The following is a 17,726-nucleotide window of genomic DNA, read 5'->3' as shown; positions in this document are numbered from 1 at the left end:
TCAGTATGTGTAGACCATGTATCTGATGCTGTCTGGACAGTGAAACAGCACCCCCTCTGTCTCAGTATGTTTAGACCATGTATCTGATGCTGTCTCAGTATGTGTAGACCATGTATCTGATGCTGTCTGGACAGTGAAACAGCTCCCCCTCTGTCTCAGTATGTGTAGACCATGTATCTGATGCTGTCTGGACAGTGAAACAGCACCCCCTCTGTCTCAGTATGTGTAGACCATGTATCTGATGCTGTCTCAGTATGTGTAGACCATGTATCTGATGCTGTCTGGACAGTGAAACAGCACCTCTCTGTCTCAGTATGTGTAGACCATGTATCTGATGCTGTCTGGACAGTGAAACAGCGCCCCCTCTGTCTCAGTATGTGTAGACCATGTATCTGATGCTGTCTGGACAGTAAAACAGCACCCCTCTGTCTCAGTATGTGTAGACCATGTATCTGATGCTGTGTGGACAGTGAAACAGCGCCCCCTCTGTCTCAGTGTGTGTAGACCATGTATCTGATGCTGTCTGGACAGTGAAACAGCACCTCTCTGTCTCAGTATGTGTAGACCATGTATCTGATGCTGTCTGGACAGTGAAACAGCGCCCCCTCTGTCTCAGTATGTGTAGACCATGTATCTGAGACTGTGTGGACAGTGAAACAGCGCCCCCTCTGTCTCAGTATCTGTAGACCATGTATCTGATGCTGTCTGAACAGTGAAACAGCGCCCCCTCTGTCTCAGTACGTGTAGACCATGTATCTGATGCTGTGTGGTCAGTGAAACAGCGCCCCCTCTGTCTCAGTACGTGTAGACCATGTATCTGATGCTGTCTGAACAGTGAAACAGCGCCCCCTCTGTCTCAGTACGTGTAGACCATGTATCTGATGCTGTCTGGACAGTGAAACAGCGCCCCCTCTGTCTCAGTATGTGTAGACCATGTATCTGATGCTGTCTGGACAGTGAAACAGCACCCCTCTGTCTCAGTATGTGTAGACCATGTATCTGATGCTGTGTGGACAGTGAAACAGCGCCCCCTCTGTCTCAGTGTGTGTAGACCATGTATCTGATGCTGTCTGGACAGTGAAACAGCACCTCTCTGTCTCAGTATGTGTAGACCATGTATCTGATGCTGTCTGGACAGTGAAACAGCGCCCCCTCTGTCTCAGTATGTGTAGACCATGTATCTGAGACTGTGTGGACAGTGAAACAGCGCCCCCTCTGTCTCAGTATCTGTAGACCATGTATCTGATGCAGTCTGAACAGTGAAACAGCGCCCCCTCTGTCTCAGTACGTGTAGACCATGTATCTGATGCTGTGTGGTCAGTGAAACAGCGCCCCCTCTGTCTCAGTACGTGTAGACCATGTATCTGATGCTGTCTGAACAGTGAAACAGCGCCCCCTCTGTCTCAGTACGTGTAGACCATGTATCTGATGCTGTCTGGACTGTGAAACAGCGCCCCCTCTGTCTCAGTACGTGTAGACCATGTATCTGATGCTGTCTGAACAGTGAAACAGCGCCCCCTCTGTCTCAGTACGTGTAGACTATGTATCTGATGCTGTGTGGTCAGTGAAACAGCGCCCCCTCTGTCTCAGTATGTGTAGACCGTGTATCTGATGCTGTGTGGACAGTGAAACAGCGCCCCCTCTGTCTCAGTATGTGTAGACCGTGTATCTGATGCTGTGTGGACAGTGAAACAGCGCCCCCTCTGTCTCAGTATGTGTAGCCCATGTATCTGATGCTGTGTGGACAGTGAAACAGCGCCCCCTCTGTCTCAGTACGTGTAGACCATGTATCTGATGCTGTCTGGACAGTGAAACAGCGCCCCCTCTGTCTCAGTATGTGTAGACCATGTATCTGATGCTGTGTGGACAGTGAAACAGCGCCCCCTCTGTCTCAGTATGTGTAGACCATGTATCTGATGCTGTGTGGTCAAGAAGGGTATAACATGTTAAGGCCGTGACATGTCGTACGTACTCTTTTCTCTGTCCGATGGAAACATCATGACTTGTTGTGTTCATGCCACATTAAAAGGTCCATCCATTTCTCCAATTAAATGTACTTTCCTCTAAAAAACCTGTAAAGAAACGCGTAGGACAATAGGAGGTTCTGTTTCCCCTTGTGGAAATGAATTGCCCGTCCAACTGATTCCCTTCTGACCGCCGGCCCTGGTGAGAGCTCAGTGTTCCATCGACTTCCTGTAGTTCCCTCTCTGTCCCTCTCTAATGAGCTGTTGTTCTTTCTCACCCGAGTCAAGCAATGGCCAGACTGTGTGTGTGTGTGTGTAGTGTGTGTGTGTGTGTGTGTGTGTATGTGTGTGTGTGTGTGTGTGTGTGTGTGTGTGTGTGTGTGTGTGTGTGTGTGTGTGTGTGTGTGTGTGTGTGTGTGTGTGTGTGTGGTTTCGCTGACGCAGGATAAACTCTGGTTCACATGTGTGTGTCGAGACAGCCAGGGGGCCTGTGGTTTCCTCTCCCACTTCTCTTCTCCTCTCTTCTCCTCCCCCTCTCTTCTCTTCTTCCCCCCTTCCTCCTCCTCCCCCTCTCTTCTCTTCTCCTCCCCCTCTCTTCCTCCTCCTCCCCTTCTCTTCCTCCTCCTCCACCCTCCCCCTCTCTTCCTCCTCCTCCCCCTCTCTTCCTTCTCCTCCACCCTCCCCCTCTCTTCCTCCTCCTCCCCCTCTCTTCTTCCCTCTCTCCTCCTATTTGTTAGACTCTGTGCAAACTGAACTGTACAGAGGTCATACTCTGTTCTACTATGTCATGATATAATTCATTATGTCATGTGATGTTTTCTTATGAATTGTTAAGCCATATCTTATCTTGTTATAACACACTATGTCATGACATATCGCGTGCCACAGCATCTAGCCAATGCTATGGTCAAGCTTAAATATTAAGTCTGTTCTGTTCTGCTGTGTCATTCTATGTCACATTATTACATGATGTGTAGCTATGTCACATTATAACACCCTATGTCACCACCCTCCCCTTCATAGTGCTTGACCAGTGTGAAGGCCCACACTTCCCTTCTCCTCGCATGTCATATCTCGTGATATAATGTGACATAGCATTACATATTGTAACACCCTATGTCATCTGCCCTCCCCCTCCATAGCGGTTGGCCAGTGCGAAGGCCCACACTTCCCTTCTCCTCGCATGTCATATCTCGTGACACAATATGTAATGCTATGTCACATTATAACAACCTATGTCATCTGCCCTCCCCCTCCATAGCGGTTGGCCAGTGCGAAGGCCCACACTTCCCTTCTCCTCGCATGTCATATCTCGTGATACAATATGTAATGCTATGTCACATTATAACAACCTATGTCATCTGCCCTCCCCCTCCATAGCGGTTGGCCAGTGCGAAGGCCCACACCTCCCTTCTCCTCGCATGTCATATCTCATGATACAATATGCAATGCTATGTCACATTATAACAACCTATGTCATCTGCCCTCCCCCTCCATAGCGGTTGGCCAGTGCGAAGGCCCACACTTCCCTTCTCCTCGCATGTCATATCTCGGGATACAATATGTAATGCTATGTCACATTATAACAACCTATGTCATCTGCCCTCCCCCTCCATAGCGGTTGGCCAGTGCGAAGGCCCACACTTCCCTTCTCCTCGCATGTCATATCTCGTGATACAATATGTAATGCTATGTCACATTATATCAACCTATGTCATCTGCCCTCCCCCTCCATAGCGGTTGGCCAGTGCGAAGGCCCACACCTCCCTTCTCCTCGCATGTCATATCTCGTGATACAATATGTAATGCTATGTCACATTATAACAACCTATGTCATCTGCCCTCCCCCTCCATAGCGGTTGGCCAGTGCGAAGGCCCACACCTCCCTTCTCCTCGCATGTCATATCTTGTGATACAATATGTAATGCTATGTCACATTATAACAACCTATGTCATCTGCGCTCCCCCTCCATAGCGGTTGGCCAGTGCGAAGGCCCACACCTCCCTTCTCCTCGCATGTCATATCTCGTGATACAATATGTAACGCTATGTCACATTATAACACCCTATGTCATCTGCCCTCCCCCTCCATAGCGGTTTGCCAGTGCGAAGGCCCACACTTCCCTTCTCCTCGCATGTCATATCTTGTGATACAATATGTAATGCTATGTCACATTATAACAACCTATGTCATCTGCCCTCCCCCTCCATAGCGGTTGGCCAGTGCGAAGGCCCACACCTCCCTTCTCCTCGCATGTCATATCTCGTGATACAATATGTAATGCTATGTCACATTATAACAACCTATGTCATCTGCCCTCCCCCTCCATAGCGGTTTGCCAGTGCGAAGGCCCACACTTCCCTTCTCCTCGCATGTCATATCTCGGGATACAATATGTAATGCTATGTCACATTATAACAACCTATGTCATCTGCCCTCCCCCTCCATAGCGGTTGGCCAGTGCGAAGGCCCACACCTCCCTTCTCCTCGCATGTCATATCTCGTGATACAATATGTAATGCTATGTCACATTATAACAACCTATGTCATCTGCCCTCCCCCTCCATAGCGGTTGGCCAGTGCGAAGGCCCACACCTCCCTTCTCCTCGCATGTCATATCTCGTGATACAATATGTAACGCTATGTCACATTATAACACCCTATGTCATCTGCCCTCCCCCTCCATAGCGGTTTGCCAGTGCGAAGGCCCACACTTCCCTTCTCCTCGCATGTCATATCTCGTGATACAACATGTAATGCTATGTCACATTATATCAACCTATGTCATCTGCCCTCCCCCTCCATAGCGGTTGGCCAGTGCGAAGGCCCACACCTCCCTTCTCCTCGCATGTCATATCTCGTGATACAATATGTAATGCTATGTCACATTAAACAACCTATGTCATCTGCCCTCCCCCTCCATAGCGGTTGGCCAGTGCGAAGGCCCACACTTCCCTTCTCCTCGCATGTCATATCTCGTGATACAATATGTAACGCTATGTCACATTATAACACCCTATGTCATCTGCCCTCCCCCTCCATAGCGGTTGGCCAGTGCGAAGGCCCACACCTCCAGGTTTGTGAGTGCCAACCTGCCGTGTAACAAGTTCAAGAACCGTCTGGTGAACATCATGCCCTACGAGACCACCAGGGTCTGTCTGCAGCCAATCAGAGGAGTGGAGGGGTCAGACTACATCAACGGCAGCTTCATAGACGGATACAGGTGAGGAGGGAGGGGGTCAGACTACATCAACGGCAGCTTCATAGACGGATACAGGTGAGGAGGGAGGGGGTCAGACTACATCAACGGCAGCTTCATAGACAGATACAGGTGAGGGGGGGAGGGGGTCAGACTACACCAACAGCAGCTTCATAGACAGATACAGGTGAGGAGGGAGGGGGTCAGACTACATCAACGGCAGCTTCATAGACAGATACAGGTGAGGGGGGAGGGGGTCAGACTACATCAACGGCAGCTTCATAGACAGATACAGGTGAGGAGGGAGGGGGTCAGACTACATCAACGGCAGCTTCATAGACGGATACAGGTGAGGGGAGGGAGGGGGTCAGACTACATCAACGGCAGCTTCATAGACGGATACAGGTGAGGGGAGGGAGGGGGTCAGACTACATCAACGGCATCTTCATAGACGGATACAGGTGAGGGGAGGGAGGGGGTCATACTACATCAACGGCAGCTTCATAGAGGGATACAGGTGTGGGGAGGGAGGGGGTCAGACTACATCAACGGCAGCTTCATAGACAGATACAGGTGAGGAGGGAGGGGGTCAGACTACACCAACGGCAGCTTCATAGACAGATACAGGTGAGGAGGGAGGGGGTCAGACTACACCAACGGCAGCTTCATAGACAGATACAGGTGAGGAGGGAGGGGGTCAGACTACACCAACGGCAGCTTCATAGACAGATACAGGTGTGGAGGGAGGGGGTCAGACTACACCAACGGCAGCTTCATAGACAGGATACAGGTGAGGGGGGGGGGGGGTCTTACGGTAGCAGCCAACTTTAAACAATCAATGATGCACATTTCTTTTGAAAACAGCAGACATTTATTTGAAATTCTCTATTGATTGGATGTGTCCATTGATTGGATGTGTCCATTGATTGGATGTGTCCATTGATTGGATGTGTCCATTGACAAAAACATTTGTGTAGGACATATAAGAGAGGATAGAAATAGTTATTGTAGTACAGTGCTTCTCAAACCTCTCCTCAGGGACCTCATCAGTACCATAGATATATTATTATAGATAAACCTCTCCTCAAGGACTCCATCAGTACCATAGATATATTATTATAGATAAACCTCTCCTCAGGGACTCCATCAGTACCATAGATATATTATTATAGATACACCTCTCCTCAGGGACTCCATCAGTACCATATATATATTATTATAGATAAACCTCTCCTCAGGGACTCCATCAGTACCATATATATATTATTATAGATAAACCTCTCCTCAGGGACCCCATCAGTACCATATATATATTATTATAGATAAACCTCTCCTCAGGGACTCCCAGATGTTTCAGCGTGTTGTTAAAGCCCCTAAACAATCTCACATTATTCACCTAGTCAAGGACTTGATGATTAGTTGAATCAGGTGCTAGTTCTAGAATATATCAAACACATGGAACGGCTGGGGGTTCCTGAGGAGAGGTTTGGAGCGGGTGGGAGTCCTGAGGAGAGGTTTGGAACAGCTGGGAGTCCTGAGGAGAGGGTAGAGAACGACTGGGAGTCCTGAGGAGAGGTTTGGGATGGCTGGGAGTCCTGAGGAGAGGTTTGGAATGGCTGGGAGTCCTGAGGAGAGGTTTGGAATGGCTGGGAGTCCTGAGGAGAGCTTTGGAATGGCTGGGAGTCCTGAGGAGAGGTTTGGAATGGCTGGGAGTCCTGAGGAGAGGTTTGGAATGGCTGGGAGTCCTGAGGAGAGGTTTGGAATGGCTGGGAGTCCTGAGGAGAGGTTTGGAATGGCTGGGAGTCCTGAGGAGAGGTTTGGAATGGCTGGGAGTCCTGAGGAGAGGTTTGGAACAGCTGGGAGTCCTGAGGAGAGGGTAGAGAACGGCTGGGAGTCTTGAGGAGAGGTTTGGAATGGCTGGGAGTCCTGAGGAGAGGTTTGGAATGGCTGGGAGTCCTGAGGAGAGGTTTGGAACAGCTGGGAGTCCTGAGGAGAGGGTAGAGAACGGCTGGGAGTCCTGAGGAGAGGTTTGGAATGACTGGGAGTCCTGAGGAGTGGTTTGGAATGGCTGGGAGTCCTGAGGAGAGGTTTGGAATGGCTGGGAGTCCCGAGGAGAGGTTTGGAACAGCTGGGGGTCCCGAGGAGAGGTTTGGAATGGCTGGGAGTCCTGAAGAGAGGTTTGGAACGGCTGGGAGTCCCGAGGAGAGGTTTGGAATGGCTGGGAGTCCCGAGGAGAGGTTTGGAATGGCTGGGAGTCCTGAGGAGAGGTTTGGAATGGCTGGGAGTCCTGAGGAGAGGTTTGGAATGGCTGGGAGTCCTGAGGAGAGGTTTGGAATGGCTGGGAGTCCTGAGGAGAGGTTTGGAATGGCTGGGAGTCCTGAGGAGAGGGTAGAGAACCACTGTTGTAATAGATGAACAATTATATCAAAAAGTAAGATAAGAAACAAACAAAGCAAAATCAAAACCAGAATTAAAATCATATTAAAATGTGGCCTGGGGTGGAACACAACAGATTTGTCCTGGGGTGGAACACAACAGCACCGCCTGGAGTGGAACACAACAGCACCGCCTGGAGTGGAACACAACAGCACCGCCTGGAGTGGAACACAACAGCACTGCCTGGAGTGGAACACAACAGCACCGCCTGGGGTGGAACACAACAGCACCGCCTGGAGTGGAAAACAACAGCACCGCCTGGAGTGGAACACAACAGCACCGCCTGGAGTGGAACACAACAGCACCGCCTGGGGTGGAACACAACAGCACCGCCTGGAGTGGAACACAACAGCACTGCCTGGAGTGGAACACAACAGCACTGCCTGGAGTGGAACACAACAGCACCGCCTGGGGTGGAACACAACAGATATATCCTGGGGTGGAACACAACAGATATGTCCTGGAGTGGAACACAACAGCACCGCCTGGAGTGGAACACAACAGATATATCCTGGAGTGGAACACAACAGCACAGCCTGGAGTGGAACACAACAGATATATCCTGGAGTGGAACACAACAGCACCACCTGGAGTGGAACACAACAGCACGGCCTGGAGTGGAACACAACAGCACCGCCTGGGGTGGAACACAATAAATATATCCTGGAGTGGAACACAACAGCACCGCCTGGGGTGGAACACAACAGCACCGCCTGGGGTGGAACACAACAGCACCGCCTGGAGTGGAACACAACAGCACTGCCTGGAGTGGAACACAACAGCACCGCCTGGAGTGGAACACAACAGCACCGCCTGGGGTGGAACACAACAGCACCGCCTGGAGTGGAACACAACAGCACCGCCTGGAGTGGAACACAACAGCACTGCCTGGAGTGGAACACAACAGCACCGCCTGGGGTGGAACACAACAGATATATCCTGGGGTGGAACACAACAGATATGTCCTGGAGTGGAACACAACAGCACCGCCTGGAGTGGAACAAAACAGATATATCCTGGAGTGGAACACAACAGCACCGCCTGGAGTGGAACACAACAGATATATCCTGGAGTGGAACACAACAGCACCACCTGGAGTGGAACACAACAGCACGGCCTGGAGTGGAACACAACAGCACCGCCTGGGGTGGAACACAATAAATATATCCTGGAGTGGAACACAACAGCACCGCCTGGAGTGGAACACAATAAATATATCCTGGAGTGGAACACAACAGCACCGCCTGGGGTGGAACACAACAGCACCGCCTGGAGTGGAACACAACAGCACTGCCTGGAGTGGAACACAACAGCACTGCCTGGAGTGGAACACAACAGCACCGCCTGGGGTGGAAGACAACAGATATATCCTGGGGTGGAACACAACAGATATATCCTGGGGTGGAACACAACAGATATGTCCTGGAGTGGAACACAACAGATATGTCCTGGGGTGGAACACAACAGCACCGCCTGGAGTGGAACACAACAGCACCACCTGGAGTGGAACACAACAGCACCGCCTGGAGTTTGCTAAACGGCATTGGAACTTGGATTGGAACCGGTGCTATTTATTTATTTTATTTTATTGAACCTTTATTTAACTAGGCAAGTCAGTTAAAATCAAATATTTATAATGACGGCCTACCAAAAGGCAGAAGGCGTCCTGCGGGGATGGGGCTGGGATTAAAAAATACAAATATAGGACAAAACATCACGACAAGAGACACACAACATCTACAGTAGGCTGCTGTCACCCAGACATATACAGTAGACTGTCACCCACAACATCTACAGTAGGCTGCTGTCACCCAGACATCTACAGTAGGCTGCTGTCACCCAGACATCTACAGTAGACTACTGTCACCCAGACATATACAGTAGACTGTCACCCAGATATCTACAGTAGGCTGCTGTCACCCAGACATCTACAGTAGGCTGCTGTCACCCAGACATCTACAGTAGACTACTGTCACCCAGACATATACAGTAGACTGTCACCCAGACATCTACAGTAGGCTGCTGTCACCCAGACATCTACAGTAGGCTGCTGTCACCCAGACATCTACAGTAGACTACTGTCACCCAGACATATACAGTAGACTGTCACCCAGACATCTACAGTAGGCTGCTGTCACCCAGACATCTACAGTAGGCTGCTGTCACCCAGATATCTACAGTAGACTACTGTCACCCAGACATCTACAGTAGGCTGCTGTCACCCAGACATCTACAGTAGGCTGCTGTCACCCAGACATCTACAATAGGCTGCTGTCACCCAGACATATACAGTAGACTGTCACCCACAACATCTACAGTAGGCTGCTGTCACCCAGACATCTACAGTAGGCTGCTGTCACCCATACATCTACTGTAGGCTGCTGTCACCCACAACATCTAGAGTAGGCTGCTGTCACCCACAACATCTACAGTCGACTACTGTCACCCACAACATCTACAGTTGGCTACTGTCACCCACAACATCTACAGTAGACTGATGTCACCCAGACATCTACAGTAGACTGCTGTCACCCACAACATCTACAGTAGACTACTGTCACCCACAACATCTACAGTAGGCTGCTGTCATCAACAAAATCTACAGTAGACTGCTGTCACCCAGACATCTACAGTATACTGCTGTCACCCACAACATATACAGTAGACTGCTGTCACCCAGACATATACAGTAGACTGTCACCCACAACATCTACAGTAGGCTGCTGTCACCCAGACATCTACAGTAGGCTGCTGTCACCCATACATCTACTGTAGGCTGCTGTCACCCACAACATCTACAGTAGGCTGCTGTCACCCAGACATCTACAGTAGGCTGCTGTCACCCATACATCTACTGTAGGCTGCTGTCACCCACAACATCTACAGTAGGCTGCTGTCACCCACAACATCTACAGTAGACTACTGTCACCCACAACATCTACAGTTGGCTACTGTCACCCACAACATCTACAGTAGACTGATGTCACCCAGACATCTACAGTAGACTGCTGTCACCCACAACATCTACAGTAGACTACTGTCACCCACAACATCTACAGTAGGCTGCTGTCATCAACAAAATCTACAGTAGACTGCTGTCACCCAGACATCTACATTATACTGCTGTCACCCACAACATCTACAGTAGACTGCTGTCACCCAGACATCTACAGTAGACTACTGTCACCCAGACATTTACAGTAGGCTGCTGTCACCCACAACATCTACCGTAGACTGCTGTCACCCACAACATCTACAGTAGACTACTGTCACCCAGACATCTACAGTAGGCTGCTGTCACCCACAACATCTACCGTAGACTGCTGTCACCCACAACATCTACAGTAGACTACTGTCACCCACAACATCTACAGTAGACTACTGTCACCCACAACATCTACAGTAGGTTGCTGTCACCCACAACATCTACTGTAGACTGTCACCCACAACATCTACAGTAGACTGCTGTCACCCACAACATCTACAGTAGACTGCTGTCACCCATAACATCTACAGTAGACTGCTGTCACCCACAACATCTACAGTAGACTGCTGTCACCCACAACATCTACAGTAGACTGCTGTCACCCATACATCCACAGTAGGCTGCTGTCACCCATACATCTACAGTAGGCTACTGTCACCCAGACATCTACAGTAGACTGCTGTCACCCACAACATCGACAGTAGACTGCTATCACCCAGATATCTACAGTAGGCTGCTGTCACCCACAACATCTCCAGTAGACTGCTGTCACCCACAACATCTACAGTAGACGGCTGTCACCCAGACATCTACAGTAGGCTGCTGTCACCCAGACATCTACAGTAGGCTGCTGTCACCCAGACATCTACAGTAGGCTGTCACCCAGACATCTACAGTAGGCTGTCACCCAGACATCTACAGTAGGCTGTCACCCAGACATCTACAGTAGGCTGTCACCCACAACATCTACAGTAGGCTGCTGTCACCCACCATATCAACAGTAGACTACTGTCACCCAGACATCTACAGTTGGCTACTGTCACCCACAACATCTACAGTAGGCTGTCACCCAGACATCTACAGTGGGCTGCTGTCACCCACAACATCTACAGTAGGCTGCTGTCACCCACAATATCAACAGTAGACTACTGTCACCCAGACATCTACAGTAGACTACTGTCACCCACAACATCTACAGTAGAGTACTCTCACCCACATCAACAGTAGGCTGCTATCACCCACAACGTCTACAGTAGACTACTGTCACCCAGACATATACAGTAGACTGTCACCCACAACATCTACAGTAGAGTACTCTCACCCACATTAACAGTAGGCTGCTATCACCCACAACATCTACAGTGGACTACTGTCACCCAGACATCTACAGTCTGTGGTGTCTGTCTCAGTCTCCCCAGTTTACCTGATTACCTGCCAGCTTACCTGATTGTCACAGAGACATCTTTCCACAGTTAGTCCTCCTCCTATCACAGGCAGAAACAACAACAGGAACATTCCTATCAGTACAGTGTCATTATAGAGCACCTGGTGGGACCAGTGACCCTTCCCTTTGATAGTCTTCTGGTGGAACCAAGCCAGTCACCTAGTTCTGCTGCCATTGTGGAGGACAGCACAAAGCTTCCAGGTACTCCCATCACTAATGCTCCTACAGCGTTACTGAACCCTATGGACAGGGAGGGAGGGAAGGGGTGGGGGGAGGGGAGGGGTGGGGGGAGGGCGAGAGAGAGAGAATGAGATGGTGGCGAGGGTGAGAGAGAGAGAAGGAGATAGTGGAGAGGGAGAAGGAGATAGTGGAGAGGGAGAGAGAGAGAAGGAGATGGGGAGAGAGAGAAGGAGATAGTGGAGAGGGCGAGAGAGAGAAGGAGATAGTGGAGAGGGGAGAGAGAGAATGAGATAGTGGAGAGGGGGAGAGAGAGAAGGAGATAGTGGAGAGGGGAGAGAGAGAAAGAGATAGTGGAGAGGGGAGAGAGAGAAAGAGATAGTGGAGAGGGGAGAGAGAGAGAGAGAGAAGGAGATAGTGGAGAGGGGGAGAGAGAGAGAAGGAGATAGTGGAGATGGGGAGAATGTAGATCCATCTAAATGAGTGTAACATCCAGCTAGCAGAGCAAGTGAAATGGAGGCTGCTTTCAGCAGTTCGTTGTGGCGCTGTCTGACAGTGTGTTTACACTAGGAAGCGGCATTGAAACGGTGAAACATCGGAAGCCATTCATTTTCAACGGAAGGACAGAGAGAGAGAGAGAGAGACAGAGAGAGAGAGACAGAGACAGAGAGAGACAGATAGAGAGATAGACAGAGAGAGAGAGAGAGACAGAGAGACAGAGAGACAGAGAGAGAGAGAGAGACAGAGAGAGACAGAGAGAGACAGAGAGAGAGAGAGAGATAGAGAGAGAGAGAGACAGAAAGAGAGAGACAGAGAGACAGGGAGAGAGAGACAGAGAGAGAGAGACAGAGAGAGAGAGACAGAGAGAGAGAGAGACAGAGAGACAGAGACAGAGAGAGAGAGACAGAGAGAGAGAGACAGGGAGACAGAGAGAGAGATAAAGAGAGACAGACAGAGAGAGAGACAGAGAGAGAGAGAGAGAGAGAGAGACAGAGAGAGAGAGAGAGAGACAGAAAGAGAGAGACAGAGAGAGAGAGACAGAGAGAGAGAGACAGAGAGAGTCAGAGAGAGAGAGAGTCACTTTCAACGGAAGGACAGAGAGAGAAGCGGAGGGGGGGGGGGGGGACCGTTAAGAGATGTGCGCATGGGAAAGGGGGCTGAACAGGGGGCGGGGCTAAAACTGGGAAAAACTGAACTTTATTAAAATCCTCCGTGACCAATCGTAGCTCACCATAGCTTCCATCCCCTACTGGATTGGCTGACAGCGGCTGTTGATACGTAGCACTACCTAGCATGCTTGCTGGCTTGTTAGCACCCACATGAGGGCTAAGGCTAGCGTGGCTAGGCCCGTGTTGCTTGTATAGTGTAAACGCCCGCTGAGCTTTAGCCCAGGCACAGACCAGTTTACACAAGACAATAATGATGCCCTCAAATATTCATTAACGTGGGGGGGGGGGGTCAACAACCCACCAGCAGTTAGCGTTTACTATGTATCAAACTTGATCACAGTGATGTGCCCTAAATGGCACCCTATTCCCTATGTAGTGCACTACTTTTGAACAGAGTTGGCACCCTATTCCATATTTAGTGCACTACTTTTGAACAGAGTTGGCACCCTATTCCCTATGTAGTGCACTACTTTAGACCAGGGCCCTATGGCACCCTATTCCCTATGTAGTGCACTACTTTAGACCAGAGCCCTATGGAGAAATAGGGAGCCACTTGGATCAGAGCCATAGAAATTAGGTCTAACAGGTTCCAGAGCCTCAGTGTTGTCACGGTGACATTTAACCATGACTTTGACACGGTGAACTGAACTGAAATGAATCAACACTGTTTTCTCCACGGTGGTGTGTACCCTAATCCACCGTAACAGATAGACTGAAGGCTAGAATACACGGAATTAGTAGCCGCGTAAAAGACAGGTGTTTCCCACAGAAATCAGAGACCGGACAGATTTCCGATTCCGATTTCCGATGCCAAACTCTGTCGGTTATTTGCTGCAACACTGCTAATAACTGAGAGAGAGAGAGAGAGACAGAGAGAGAGAGACATATATATATATATATATAGAGAGAGAGAGAGAGAGAGACATATATATATATAGAGAGAGAGAGAGATATGCTTCTCACAGAGTCAGACCAGACTGGTTTTATTGTAATGTCAAGTCTGGCAGATCTTGTCATTGACTCTGTCGTTTATTTGCTGCAACACTGCTAATAACTGCGTCCGGTTAACGGTTGGCACCACAATCTCTCTCTGAGGTTATTCACGACATGAAGGAGCGTGGCTTTAAAACAGGAAGAAACATGGTATATAACAAACGATGATGTTATGTTTTATTGTGGTTCTGGTCTTACCCTGCTTGTCCATTGTTCATACGGAGAGTCACTGCATCAACCTGCCTCTGTTGCTTGTCTTCCTGTTTTCTGAGACGACCTTCTGTCTGACGGTGTCTGAGGGACAGGTGACTACGTCATCGCACCGTGGCAAGAGACGGGCCAAAGAGCATTCCAGGCCCCGCTACGTTTACAGACATTTCATTGCATGAAACTCCATGTCACGTCATTGACTGTGCAGTCTGGCGTCAGATTGCTGGGGCAGATGATGTGGTTAGCTGATATGTTTACTCACCTGTCCAGGTGTTGTGAGAGCTGGGCAGGGGTCTGTAATGTAGTCGTCCTGGAACGCACCCTATCCAGGTGCTGTGAGAGCTGGGCAGGGGTCTGTAATGTAGTCATTCTGGAACGCACCCTATCCAGGTGTTGTGAGATCTGGGCAGGGGTCTGTAATGTAGTCATTCTGGAACGCACCCTATCCAGGTGTTGTGAGATCTGTGCAGGGGTTTGTAATGTAGTCGTCCTGGAACGCACCCTAACCAGGTGTTGTGAGAGCTGGGCAGGGGTCTGTAATGTAGTCGTCCTGGAACGCACCCTATCCAGGTGCTGTGAGAGCTGGGCAGGGGTCTGTAATGTAGTCATCCTGGAACGCACCCTATCCAGGTGTTGTGAGATCTGGGCAGGGGTCTGTAATGTAGACATCCTGGAACGCACCCTATCCAGGTGTTGTGAGATCTGGGCAGGGGTCTGTAATGTAGTCGTCCTGGAACGCACCCTATCCAGGTGTTGTGAGATCTGGGCAGGGGTCTGTAATGTCGTCGACCTGGAACGCATCCTATCCAGGTGTTGTGAGAGCTGGGCAGGGGTCTGTAATGTAGTCGTCCTGGAACGCACCCTATCCAGGTGCTGTGAGAGCTGGGCAGGGGTCTGTAATGTAGTCGTCCTGGAACGCACCCTATCCAGGTGTTGTGAGAGCTGGGCAGGGGTCTGTAATGTCGTCGACCTGGAACGCACCCTATCCAGGTGCTGTGAGAGCTGGGCAGGGGTCTGTAATGTCGTCGACCTGGAACGCACCCTATCCAGGTGCTGTGAGAGCTGGGCAGGGGTCTGTAATGTCGTCGACCTGGAACGCACCCTATCCAGGTGTTGTGAGAGCTGGGCAGGGGTCTGTAATGTAGTCATCCTGGAACGCACCCTATCCAGGTGCTGTGAGAGCTGGGCAGGTGTCTGTAATGCCGTCATCCTCTACAAGGGTGGGCAGTTCCAGTCCTTGTGGGCCTGATTGGTGTCACAGTTTTGCCCCAGCTAACACACCTGACTCCAAAAATCACCTAATCATGATCTTCAGTTTCGATGCAATTTGATTAAACAGCTGTGTTTGCTAGGGATGGGGACAAGTGTGACACCTCGAGGACTGGAGTTGCCTACCCATAACATTATTCAAAATAAATTCAAAACAAACATTTATTTAATTGTTTTTTTTAGTTTATAAACATCTTTTCTGGAGATATATATAAAAACAAGGGTAGATACAGTTTTTGAAAAAGACGTACAATTATATCAATTTTTTTAACAACAAGGGGAGAAAATATCATACATAGAGATGGACCCAACAAGCAAAATAATACCCAGCATGCAATATTTCAATAATATTCAAACAAAACTCATTCCATTCCATTGACAATTTTAATATTTTATATTTAACCGTTGTTTAACCAGGCGAGTCGGTTAAGAACAAGTTCTTATTTACAATGATGACCTGGAGTCCTGTATATACAGGTGATAAATGCAATGATGACAAAGGCATGAAAAATATATCCCTTTCACACACAGACCAAAATCCCACTAATTGACCAGGCCTGCATGTTTTCTACCAGGTTATTGGTATATCTGAAATGGATAGGGTGTGAAAACAACACATGGAGAAATAAAAACCACTACCAGGTTATTGGTATATCTGAAATGGATAGGGTGCGAAAACAACACATGGAGAAATAAAAACCACTACCAGGTTATTGGTATATCTGAAATGGATAGGGTGTGAAAACAACACATGGAGAAATAAAAACCACTACCAGGTTATTGGTATATCTGAAATGGATAGGGTGCGAAAACAACACATGGAGAAATAAAAACCACTAGTCACGGTTCCTGCGTTTTCACAGACCCTGGAACCAAAATGCAGGTTTGAGTCTGTGTGAATGGTTCTCTGCTTTTGTTTTTTTTAACATGTAAAATCATTAACACTTCCATTGTTTAAAACCTCCCTAATTTGAACTGATATGAATTTGAACTGATATGTATAAAAGGGGTTCACCACCCAAAATTAAAGTTAAAGAACAAATTATTATTTACAATGACGGCCTACCCCCCACCCCGGGTCAAACCTGGACGATGCAATTGTGCGCCGCCCTGTGGGTACTCCCAATCACGGCCCGGTTGTGATACAGCCTGGAATCGAACCAGGGTCTGTAGTGACGTCTCTAGCAATTGAGATGTAGTGACTTAGACCGCTGTGCCACTCGGGAGTGGTCACTAAGGGCTTCGATGAAAGGGGCTCATATAAACATGGCCTTTTTACAGGTAGCACATCTACTGTCTAAAATGGGTAATAAACATTTAGAGACTATATCTCCTCTGCTGACATTGTATCTGAGATTCTTTCCCCTTGATTAGCCGGTCTGGTGGGATCCACAACCACTAAGGACAGCAGCGAGATCAGAAAGATCCATATTAAAATCCACAGCGTGAAATAACTCAGAGTCCATCTCCCGAACCACGTGGCGCACATGGCCCCCAGTGTGGCCCCCAGTCTCCCTGCCTTCCCGTAGCTGCTACTGCTGCGCCTTAGAGCCGCAGACAGAGCCACCCCCGCAGCCGCCGCAGGACCAAACAGAGCCCCCATCGTGCCCCAATGCCCCAGGATAGACTGGGACTTCAAGGCTGCTAATATCCCTGTTCCTATGCCTGCTGCCGCCCTCAGTTTGACTGCTCCTTTACCGAACTGAACCGACACCCCAGCAGCCAACGCAGCCATGAAAGGAGACACGACGATGAAGATGACTTTCACAGCCATTTCTACCGTGTATTGGTACACGGTGAGGACGTCAGTCAGTTCTCCAACGGCTGTTTCCAAGAGGAACCCCACACCTCCGCAGATAGCAGAGGTCCCCATCAGAA

At 49.4% G+C, this 17,726-nt stretch overlaps 1 protein-coding gene across 1 annotated transcript in view; it reads left to right on the top strand.

Annotated features, from left to right (window-relative positions):
- LOC139419150 (receptor-type tyrosine-protein phosphatase delta-like) overlaps positions 1–17,726 on the top strand; it is a 228,172-nt gene that overhangs the window by 197,583 nt on the left and 12,863 nt on the right. The window contains exon 35 of the mRNA XM_071169124.1: positions 5,010–5,188. Within this exon, the coding sequence (XP_071025225.1) occupies positions 5,010–5,188 (179 nt within the window). The remainder of the gene's footprint in view (positions 1–5,009; positions 5,189–17,726) is intronic.

This window comes from Oncorhynchus clarkii, chromosome 10, assembly GCF_045791955.1.
Source record: "Oncorhynchus clarkii lewisi isolate Uvic-CL-2024 chromosome 10, UVic_Ocla_1.0, whole genome shotgun sequence".
NCBI lineage: Eukaryota > Metazoa > Chordata > Actinopteri > Salmoniformes > Salmonidae > Oncorhynchus > Oncorhynchus clarkii.
The sequence above is the reverse complement of the archived record's forward strand: the minus strand, read 5'-3'. Positions and strand labels throughout refer to the sequence as shown.